Here is a 12,032-nt window from a genome sequence, read left to right as displayed (position 1 = left end):
ATGCTGATTGGTGGCAGTAGCAGGGAGCAAGGAATTCTGTGGCAGTGGGTGGGGGGGGGAGCACAGGGGTCACACAACCTGCATCTGGGGGCTGTATGAGGCCCACAGACTGTGAGTTGTGCGCCACTGCCTTAGGGCAATTCCTTACCCTTTATAATATATGCAAATTAAAAGGAATCCACTGCCCAGAAAACCTAAAGACAACAAAAGGAAACTACACAGCCAGATGGCAAACAGGAAAGCTGGGTGACAAACTTGGAACCAGAATGAGTAGCCACAATTAAGCCATAAACAGAGAAGCTGAAGCATGCAACAGAGTGAGATGCGGTTTGGAAAGCACCATGGCTGAAGCATTATTTTCTAAAGCAGCCTCCTCTAGCCTGGTCCCCTCCAGATGTTTTGGATGACAATTCACAGAATTCCTGACCATTAGTTATGCTGGCTGGGGCTGATGGGAGTTGAAGTAAAAAAAATATGGAAGGGAAAGCTGTTCCAAAAGACCTAGCCAACACCATTTCCAGTGTACAGCCTCCTCTCAACCCAGTGGCATCTAGAGATGGAAACCTCTTGAGATACAAGACTTAGAAAAGTCCACCTGGGCTGAGTGCCCCCCCCCTTTTGCCTCAGATTCCTTAGGCCAGCAAGCAACTCCCCTACCCAGGAGATCAGGAAACTGTCACTTCACACAGCCCAGACCACAGCAGCTGGGAACATAGCCTTGGCTAGCCTTCTCAAGTCAGGTGCAATTAAAATCCTAGATAATCCCTTGAGGAATGCCTGGCACAGCAGCAGGGCACACTCAAGGGAGATACCTCTGTGGCATCTGAAGGCTGTAAAAATGACTTACCCCAGTGATGGCCCTGTGGAAGAAAAAAGGGTTGCTGTCCATCTGGGCAAGGTACCCCTCTGCTTTATGTCCAGACAAAATGATGCAGGCTTGGCAAAGAGAAGTGAAATAGCCTAGTGGCAATCTGCTTGCTCAACTCCTTGACCCATGGTGAACAGGACCGTCCAGGAGAGGGGTGAAACCTGAGAGTGCCAAAAACGAAGTAGCACAAAGTTCTTCAGAGAGATCCAAGCGAGGGAGAGACGGGGCCCGCTCCCCTGTCCGAGGCTTTGCCAAATGACTGACAGGCAGAAAAAGCCACTGGCAATGGGGCAAAGCCAGGAAAGGGAGGGGGTGGTAAAGATGCGAGAGGTGGATGAAAAGCTCTCTTAGTTAAGCCCTTAAGAGGGAGCATGCAATCACATGATAGTTAATGTGATTCGCTTTGCCTATTTGAGAAATAGATATATCAGTAAGAATTTGGAGCTGCTAGGACCTTCCACTATTAACCCTCCATATGCTTGGATGATGTCGGGGGTGGGGCACTGGCAGCTAAGTTAGAAGCAAATGAAAGTAAGGACCACTGTGGAGCTGAAGTAATCCTACAGAACTGGAGTATCAAACTCACATTCCACCAGCAGGGCTTGATTAAAAGCTGCAGGAGGCCTTACAAGTCTGATTTATGTAATCTTGTCATGCTTTCCCCTTTTCCAGCATTTGCATAGATAGATGGAGGCTGAGCATGTGTCTGTTTGGTGCACCTCCTCCCCTTTGTGCTGTGCCTCTGCACATGCATGCAGCCAAAACAACCATTGCTGCTAAAATGAAGAGGAACCCAGATCTGGAATGGGTGTGGAGTTCTGGCTGCATGGAATTCACCAGAGAACTTCGTTGAAGCAAGGGGCTCAGCAAATTACTTGGTAGATCTTTCTGGATCTGGAATGATTCTCCATTGCACTAGGCCTGCCTAGAGGTCCCTAGGCCCTGACAAATGCCAGCATTATCAGTAATGGCTTATGCCAAGATCCTGGAAGACTCTGGGCTGGCCTCGGCCTATCATAACATGGACCTGATGGACCCCAGTAAATACACCTCTTTCAAATCTTCTGCTCCCTACCCCTGCTCAATACATTTATCTGAATAATGTCCCTGCTGCCAAATCCCCAAAGCTTTATCCATTCTCCAGGTTCTCTATAGCGCTGAGGGCTGCTGCCCTTACAGTGCTGTTTTTTAACTGTAAAATACTAACACTTTAGTACACAGAAGTGTCCTTCTTCAAGTCTGGTATTCAGAGCAACCTGGTTGACATTTACCTGGGTATGATCAGGCTGCTTATTTACATGTGACTTTTGAGAACTAGCAAACAGGGTTTGAAAAGATTCAGGGGGTTGGATCCAGTGCTGGCCATCTGCCAGTGGAACAGAACCGGCTGGCGGAATAGGTTTTCCTCCTTGCTGCAGCCCCCTGTGTCCCCCACAAACCTGGTCTGGAAGGTTGGGGGACCCTCTCAAGCAGATTTTGAGGGGTGTGTGTGTGGGGGGGAGAGCAAGGGTCTGCTCACCCAACTTGGATTTAACCTGTCCAATTGTACTTTTTTCAATCACAGGCACTTATTACCCTCATATGTGGTTCTCTCCCCACCCCCTATTTAGTCTTTAGCCTTTGAGGTCAGATCATGCAAATAGCTCTCTTTTGCAAAGGCTAGGAGTACCAGCAAACCTAAACCCTACCAGGCTGTGATTTGTCCATGACAAAGAAACAGCCTCAAGCTCCTCCACACCCATTCCACTTTCCATCCCACATAAAACACCAAATCCAGTGTATGTCATGAATGGTACCAGGTATAAGCCAAGACAGGCCCATAGTTGTCATGGTGGCCATGAATGCACGAGCTCCACCTGGTGGGGGAGGGGCTTGGCGTGGACATTAAAACCATCCAGAACAAAAGCCATGGGGCCTCTAGTACCACTGCCAAAATGACACCAGTCAGCCCTGGAAGTCAATCAAGCAGGAATGAATAATTCCCGAGAGGGAGACAGTAGCCTTCTTCAGACCGTGTTAGCACTGCTGGTCCTACCATTAGGCAGAGTGAGGCGGCCACCTTAGGCAGCTGAATTATTAGTTACTTATTGTTGTATTTTTACTGCCAGGGAGGGGGAAGATGTGCTTGTGGGATTTTCCACTTCAAGTGCCAAAATAACTTGGCTGGCTTTGGGCACTAAGCACCTTGACTTGTGGGGCGGGTGCCATTTGATGCTCTGCCTCAAACAGGAAAACATCTTGAACCTGGCCCATACACACTGAATGTGTGAAGTGGGGAGATAGCAGGGATCTGGTGGTCCTGCTCCCCCCCCCGCCCCAAATTCTCCATGCATTTAATATACGTTTGGTGAAGTTCTGAAGAGGCCTAGTACCAGTGATACAATTGGGCTTAATTAGCAACAAGAAAGAACGGAATCTTTTCTTACATAAAAGGATCACCTCAGGAGATCTCTGGCACATTTCCTGATGCTTAACATCCCAGTATCAACTCTCAGCATGATGTTTGCATTAGTTCCAAGTCCTGTGACACTTTCTTGTAAGAACTGTAGGAGATTTGGCAGTTATACAAATATTCTACAATGGAGCTCTTCTGTCCGACTTTAGGCCTTTAAAACCATATTTCCTGCAGGGCAAGTCACTCTGTATTCAGGTAGCAGCATTAGCTTCATTTCAGAAGAAAACCAGTTCTCACATTTCCCGTATTACATGGGATTGTTGTGCATGGAATAAAATGGGTTAGCTTTGGCTCCTTTAATGAAGACTTGCTTGATGATTGTCCAAGTCATGTTTTGGCACTGAGGACAGTGTGACAGGGGAAAGGTGATTTCTGCTCCTCACAACTGGCACTTATACTGGGGTGGCAGGGGAGCTAGTACTGTAGAGGGAAATTGAGACCTGTAGTGCTGGAAAAGAGTTGGGCTGGCAAGAACAGGAAGAGGGCTTCAAGATGGGTAAAAAAGAGGCCACAGTCATTCATTCTGTGGTTCAAGACAGAAGCTTCCTTCTGTGGGGAAATGGAGGCTGGGTCAGCCATTTGACTTCCCAGAGCAGCAAACCAGGCAGAAGACTGAAAACTCACAGCAACAATTCTTTCTCTACACTGTGCAGCCAACCCTTCCCAAGACTGAGTTTCTTCACTCCAGTCATGAAAGAAGAGTTTTGTTCTCTCACAAAGTAGTGGAGGGAGATTGTGCAAAATTCTGAGAATCCTGCCAGGCCGGAATATGGCTTTCTGTCTCACAAAACCAACTTGTAGCACCTCCAGCTATTGTAGGTACTTGGTATACCAACATGTGGGCATGAACAAACTATCCTGCTTCTCTACAGTCCCACACCAGTAACTGACTGCTGTTCCAGCCCCAGCATCCTTATGCACAATACCTCCCAATTCCCAGACTGCAAGGTTCTTGCAACTTTGGCCAATTTCACAAGAGGCACTTGTTTTCTAATCTAAAATTTTCCCCAACATCATGGCATTACATTACAGTAATCAGTATTGTGTGCTTGGAAATAATGTTGTGTTCCAGCATTATAGCCACCATTTCTAGTGTGGAAGTTTGATCACCAGCCCCTGCATCTCTACAGATTGCATCACTACACAAAGCCAGGGTCATATGCATGATTTGTATTACAACAGCCACTTTTAAGGAGGCTATTGTCCATGGCCTCCAGCTGCTCCCTTCCTCTCCTGTTGTGTAGCATAATCCCAACCCATTCCATGCAGGCCATTCTCAGCATCACTGAGGAAAGCAGCCTGTAATGTACTGTGGGACCCATAGAGTCCATAAACTTGTTGTGCACATGCACTGCTGTGACATGATCTCAGTAATGGATGTGCATCATGCTGCAAAGTCACCTGAGATGTGTGCCCATGGGTTTTCCAGAACATATTCGGAAGGCTGTCAAGAGCAAGACAACTTGGGCTTACTGAAAAATGCCCTCCACATTTATAGCACGTCAAAGGTACACAATAAAAATGAGGGTATCCCATAGCCTAGTACATGTGTAATGTCAAGATGTGATTCATACTGTTGTGATAGGTGTCCTGAGCAACAGCAGTATGAGGACTTACGACATCTTTTCACTGATCCTTAAAACAGCATCTTGGGATGCCATGTGAGTGAAGTGGAGGACCACCTCGGTAGGTAACTGCCCAGAATATAGTGCTCAATTTTGCCAAGTCCCTTTCCTCAAGGCAGAGGAACCAAGTCATGAGATGCAGATACAACCCAGAAAAGCATTCAGGCAAACAGGAATATCCACACTGAACTGGAAACCTAGTGGAGAGGTGCCCATCAGTGTATTAGTAGGTGAAAAAGCAAAGAGAGAAAGCAGCAGGCAGTGCGCTATGAGGGGCCTGGTGGTTTTTCCAAGACACAAATTGGGACAAATAACCCTGTGGTGTAAGACAGCCTTCCCCAACTTGGTCCCCTCCAGATACATTGGATTCCACTGCCCTGAACAGCTGGCTGGGGGATTCTGGGAGTTGTAGTCCAATACATTTGATGAGCACCAAGTTGGGGAAGACTGACGCAAGATGTGCCCATGCTCTTTTTTATGTGGCCTTAGCTGGCCTGGGTGTGGGAGGAGGATGGGGGAAGAGACACTCTCTAAGCCTGTAGTGTTTTGAAAGGTTTCACAATTGATGAGCTGCCTAGCTAAGACACGCATACACACACACACGCACATACGTGTGTGTGTGTGTGTGTAAGTCTGAGAGAGAGAGAGAGAGATGGAGAGAGAGACTGAGGACCACATGAAGAACCCTGTGGGTTCTGGAAAATGTCTCAGTGGCTAACCCTGCTCTCCAGTAACGGCGGGAGTTTGATTTCTTCTAATTGGAATGCAGACATTTCTCCACTCTCTACTTTTAGCTCTTGGTTTTGCTTCTCTACCATACATCACCTTTTCCTTCCTTGTGAAGTAAGTTATAAATCCCTGCAGAATTCACACAGATTTTCCCAGAGTTGGATATGGATGTTGTGATAAGGAAAACAGGTCATACATACTCAAAGAACTGCTCCTGGTAAGTGTGCCTCCAAGGTCCCTAAAGCATTTCTCATCACTGCATTTATTTATTTATTTATTTATTTATTTCACCCAGGAAAGTCCTGAAGAAAGCGCAGTAGGAAGGTATACTGAAACTCATAGCACAGGGGCAGCCAAACCACACTGCATCACATGCTAGTCTTATGCAAGATTGAAGAAGAGGAGAGCAAGCAGAAGCCAAAGGATGTTTCTGGCCATGGAGAGTGGTATATTCTTTCCTTACTTCTGTTGAAGTGAGACAAATTCAAGCCACCTACTACATTGTTTTGCTGCATACACATGGCATGTTAGTTAATAATGAGGAAATTCACATGTAAGGTTCACAAAGTTCCATTTCAATGGACTAAACAAGCTGCTAGAACAGCAAGCTGTCAGGTGGTGAAGCACATGAATCCAGGCAAGAATGAGGTTGGGAAAACTGAACTGGGTATAACAGACAAAAAATAAACCTATTGGGAAAAGTTGGACCAGAGCTGAATACTGTGAAGCTGATGCAACAGAGAATCTAATAAGAAGGTATAACCTGAATCATTCTGAATCTTGTATTTTTTGGATCTACAATATTACTTTAAATAGTTGTATTTCTAGTAGCTTCTAAAGCAAAGTTATGATTGTTCACACAAATATCCTGTATGATCCATTTAGTAAATATCATTTTCTCTTTTTAGAATTACACTGCCTTTGCTGTCATGCATTCCAATAATTTTACAGTGCTCTAGCAAGAGCCCATCAGTAATAATGGAAGTCTTTACAAAATATTCCAGTTTTATGAATAAGCTGTCCCAGTGTGAATGAATGACAGTCAACACACTTAATTAGATGATGTTGCCATATTGCACTAGTTAACTCATTGCCACAGTGCCTGGGAAACAAGCCTTTCATTTAAGAATAAAGAAATAAAAACACTTAGTATATTCACAGCCTAACCTTATATTTGTCTTTAAGTTATCTTCTCAACAGTTAAAATATTCTTTAAAAAACACACTTATTACCATGACCCCAGCTCAAGTGAACATTAGTACATTAGCTACACATCACCAAAACATAATCACAAAAATTCCAACGCGGTCAATAGAATCTAGAGAACAACGAGCGCAGTTACAAATACGATCATATGCTTTTGTTCTAACCTCCTGTGCCCACAAATCTCTGATCTTCTTGCAGTTGCAACAGGCATGTATTGGCCTGGGTGTTTACTTTTAAAGGAACAAGCTATTAGAGAAATTGTCATCACAGCCAATTCTATTTTGCCAGATTTTGAAGTTGCACCCCCCCTCAACTGTGTTATACAAGAACAGAATGGGCAATTATTTTGTTGGTGAAGACACAATAAGGTCCACTATTATATTTTGAGCAGCATTCCCTGGTGTATGGACCAACAGCTCCTTTCTTTTTCCCTGCTCAAAAATCCTAATTTGATTAATTGAAAAATTGTGACCATTCCACAAAGCTAAGGAGATCAAAGCTGTTTGTTAACCAATAAAGACAGTAGGATTACAAAGTGGCACGTAGAAAATAAAAATAGGGCATTTAGAAGCATTTTAGAAAAAAGGTTCCCTGTACCTTTCTGATAAAGCATCTGAAAGAGTATTATATTCAGGGCATGTTTTCTCCAATTTTGCATGTGCAATATTGATATATGTGTATTAGATTCCTGAGAATCTCAGCTTCCCTATTTGAAAAGTACGTTTTGAGCCCACATTATCATGAAAACACATTTGGAAGCATGCAGGAATCACTGTGAAATGTTCTGGTCAAAGAATAGAGCTTTGATTTCTGTAGCCCACATTCACTGCCCGCAGTTTTGCTCTCACCCATACAGCCCCTCAAAGCCATTTGTTGCCTCTTGCCAGGCCACCACTCCTCGCCCAATGTCTGAATATTGTGCAAGAACAAAGCATGCAAATTAATACAAATTAAGCAAACCTGGGTACATTTTACTGATTTGCATCATTTATTGTGAGTAGTGAATTTTGAGTTTTCTATGCACATAAGTAGACCTGCAGAACAGACGACTTGTTTTTCTCCAGAAAAGCTGTGTAGTACTCCAGGGCAAATATTTCTGCATCTGGAAAGGCAACTTCAGATCAGAGAATCTGCAGGAGCTCTAGAGGCATGAGCCACGTAACCGCTTCTAAATAGGGTGGGATGTCTCGTTATGATCCAATGATAGGACTGGTATGGAGTTGTTAAAGGACCCCTTCCCGAGCATACTTCGCATCACTGAAAGGTTACTAACAAACCATGACAAATCCAGGTATGATTACTGTTACTTTAGAGGATCTAAATACAACTGAGCTACAGCCCAATTGCATTCTGCAGACCTAGGACATTGGTCCAACTTACAACTATACTCACAAGGAAAGCTGCTGCAGAGCCTTGAAGAGAGCTCTTGACTCTGAAAAGCAGATGGAGGATGACCTAACTGCATTGTCACTGGGGGCCTTATAAAGGATGGGCTGCACCCATGCTTTATTCCAGGAGCTGTGGTATAGATCAGAAGGAAGCAAAGAGTGTCTTATAATACAGAAGTGTTGCTTCCAGAACATGTAGTTCCCAGCATGCAGCATTTAAACCCAAGTGGAGGCTGCTTGGGTCAAGTTGGCCTACAGTGTGAATTGTGCTTCCATGACCATTGTTGACTCACTCCCAGCTCGATAGGTTCATCCAGAGTACAACATAAGGCGAAAGGGATATTATTTGAAAGGTTTCCTGTTTCCGGAAAATGAACTAAAGGGGAGGGGAATGAATCAGGGCACCACTCAGCTTGTCAAAATGCATCACACAGGCTGCTTAGGGACCATGGAAATGTCTTGTGCAACTTGGAACTTCTCCAGTTCTTCCTTCCCAAATCCAGGAGGACACACTAAACGGGAAGCATGCAACCTGGATAAGCCTTTATTACTGGAAACCACTACATTTTTCTCCTACCCTCCTGCAGGTAAGTATCTTCTTCCTGGTATGTAGCAAAGCAGAAAAGAGCACATGAACAGCCATTTCTCTTGGTAACACTGCTAAGTCCCAGACATGTTTGAACTGGACCTGGAAGGAAGGAAACCCACAGGACCAGAAGGCCTCATTTTGAGAGGTGTCACTCACATAGGCTCAAATAGGCAGATTCATATATTTGAACTCAAATAAGGGCAACACACATATGAAACCTTTTTCTTTTATGAAGTTGAAATAGAAGGCTTTCTCTTTTTTGTGCAGCAGTGGGATGTCCCTCCCTTCTAATTTCATAAACAAGCATAATGCTTTAAAATAATTATCAAGGTGTTCAACTTGCCCTGACGATTAATCAGGAACAATGAAAATGGCTCAGCGTTACTGCAGGGGAATCCTATGCTACATACTCAGTTATCTGCCCATACCAAGCTCACATATTCTAAAGTAATCAACCAACCTACTGCAAATTTTTATAGAAGGGATCTCTGCTATGGCTAAGAGCCAGCTGTGTGCTGCTTTTCCCCCTGCGAATACCTGCCTGCAGAGCTCTGCAGAGAGTGAAGGAAAGGCTTTTTGTGATTAGTAATTCCAAGTTAGCATTTCATTCCACAGCAAGATGCTAGAGCTCAACCCCTTTTTCAGAAACATTATAATAAAAATTCCCTTTCCAACTATCATTTCAGATCCATTTGGGAATTACCTATCCAGTCAATCCATGAAACATCTATGTAGAGAGATGACAAGGTAGAAGATTTAGAGCCTTCCTCTTCCATTGAACACCAAACCCCTGCTAAACAGTAAACAGCTGGAGATGCAGTAGACAGAAAGTTGTAAAAATTTCCGCATTCCCTTCAAGATCATGCAACTTGAGTGGGGCAGAAGTTGGAGAGGGGAGATCTCTCTTTTGCAGTAGGCTCTTTTGTAAAGGCATGATGGATCTTCATTCATCAGAAAAGCACCATTTCAACTTCTTCTTTTGAAATGGTGTACAGGCAAATCTCACTACTTTCCCCTTGAGAATATGTTTTACACATTATGATTAATTGTCCAGTACCATGTCTGTTTAGAAAACAAACACACACCAATGCTTTGAAATGTTTGGGAACAGCAGCAGGTAAGAGCAGGACCATGACTGTCAAAGAAGGGTTGCACCAGCAATTTCTCATCTGATCTCCAACTCCTCATAACTCAGGAAAACAAAACAAAAACATGTGTTTGACAGAGCCCCATGTGTTCAACAGAGCCACTGCCAAACACACACACAAAAAGACACGCACACCATTCAGGAAAGAAAATGCTGATCTCACAGCTCTACCTGAAAGCAAGGAAATGAGAATAACCTGTTGATGCTCCAGCTTTTGCAGATCTACAGTCTTATATACAGCCAACATTGCAAACCTTGTAGGCAAGGGACCCAAGAGAATAGTGATTACACAGTGTTAAGGGCAACAGTGAGTCTCTAAACATAATGAAGAGTTAATATGTGACAATCTGCCTCTCATTCTCTTGTTATGCAAACTAGTGTGTAAGGCAAAACTTTCTGATCTCTGAAGGGCCTCTGTTCAAGACACACACACAAAAAAGACAGATCAGCATGATTCCTCCCCGGCACCTGAGAACAAACACCTCTAACTATGCCTTTGGTGCTAATATGGGCCTAGATTATACGTAGGCTGAAAATCCATGGATAAGGCAGTCACATCCCTTTAAACCAGTGTTGAGAACCATGTGGACAGGACCAGCTGCCCAATTTTTCTTAGTTCCCATCAACTTCTGACCAACAGAGCTTGCCATGGCAAATGTCAAAAATCATCATGGACTAATACTGGGGCAATTCATACTCCTAAGCAAATAAAGAAGAGACAGGCCACAAAGGGAACCTGCCTACCTAGCAACATAAAGTGAAACTCTTGTTTCCTACATTCCAACTTTAAAAAAATCTTTGCCAACCTCCTAATCTCTCTGTATTGGAGACAAGGGCTCTGATATTCTCCCTAGGTGATGGAGGTTATGTGAAGTGTTTCCCAGTGTGTTGGCAGCTATGTAGTACCATAGGACAGGTTTGCTTTTGGTCTTCTGTGCTCTTAGACAACGTCCCTCCACTTTTCTTTTCCACTATTCTCCCATCCCCTACAAATTCGCCTTACAGCTGGTGGGCTGACATGTGGAGTCATCATAACCTCCCATTCCTTTAGTAGTTCCCTTCCAACCAAATATGATGAAAATGCATAAATGTCAGCTCATGAACAATGATACAATCAGGCTAGCCGCTAAGTCTGAATTACCATGTCATTCATTCCCTACTGATGGAGACCAACGATGGTGGTTTCTGATTTTGATGTCATACTCTTGCTTGGGATAAGGAGTACAGGTGCCATACTGCACCAAGAGGGGAGGAAAGCAGGAGAAAGGGGAAATCTGTTCTCACCACATCTTTTTGACAGTAAAATATTGACCATACAACCATGAACTTGACGTCAGCACCAATAAGCCTCCACTCTTAAACAATATTAGACTTTGGCAGGAAAAAAGCGTAACCTTTCACTTACTGGCATCTGCCACACCAACATTTCATACAACTGAATAACTGCAAAGGGCTTAGTTGAAATTGTTTAGACTTCCATCATGATCACTTAACTGGTTTCTGGCCACCAGGGCCTTCATTTGGCATTAAATTTGGCCCTTCTCTAAAGTCCAGGGTCCTTCCACAACTAAGTAGAGGTGCCATTTATATAAGTCCTGAAAGGTAGAGGCATCAGCCTGCTGTTCACCTCCTACCAACACATCAAAAGGTGATTCTCCCAGTTGAATGAATGGTGGCAACATTTTTTTCTGCTTAAGAGCAAAGCAAGAAATTCTGGCAACATATTAAATATATTTATAGGACGTCTTGCACTCAGGACAAGAGAGGAGATGGGTGTGGGAGAGAAGACTATGATGAGGGGAGGTGTAACACATCAGTCATTCAGGAAAGATAAAAGAAATCTTCTGATATAGCAGCACTCAAAGCAGTCAGCTGTGCTGAGAAGACCTTGTCGAGATCAACCACATGCCAACTTGGTTCCAGAAGTATGTCTGAGAGCCTCTCTCTTCAGTAATAACTGTTAGGTGGATAATTCTTTTGCCCTGACATTGGCAGATAATTTAAATACCGCAGCTTCAATGAGTC

The 12,032-nt window shown here is 43.9% G+C and overlaps 2 protein-coding genes across 13 annotated transcripts in view; both read right to left on the bottom strand.

Annotated features, from left to right (window-relative positions):
• Positions 1 to 965, bottom strand: part of LOC146351100 (solute carrier family 2, facilitated glucose transporter member 9-like) — a 25,706-nt gene extending 24,741 nt beyond the window's left edge. The window contains exon 1 of the mRNA XM_084846526.1: positions 848 to 965. Coding sequence (XP_084702652.1) covers positions 848 to 889 — 42 coding nt within the window. The 5' untranslated portion in view covers positions 890 to 965. The remainder of the gene's footprint in view (positions 1 to 847) is intronic.
• Positions 965 to 12,032, bottom strand: part of BTRC (beta-transducin repeat containing E3 ubiquitin protein ligase) — a 183,971-nt gene continuing 172,903 nt past the window's right edge. For all 12 annotated transcript variants that reach the window (XR_014789518.1, XM_084846521.1, XM_084846512.1 and 9 more), the window contains one exon: positions 965 to 12,032. The gene's annotated coding sequence lies outside the window, so the exon portion shown is untranslated.

This window comes from Heloderma suspectum, chromosome 3 (assembly GCF_057233095.1).
Source record: "Heloderma suspectum isolate Gila_16-S chromosome 3, 16-S_ref, whole genome shotgun sequence".
Classification (NCBI taxonomy): Eukaryota; Metazoa; Chordata; class Lepidosauria; order Squamata; family Helodermatidae; genus Heloderma; species Heloderma suspectum.
The sequence above is the reverse complement of the archived record's forward strand: the minus strand, read 5'-3'. Positions and strand labels throughout refer to the sequence as shown.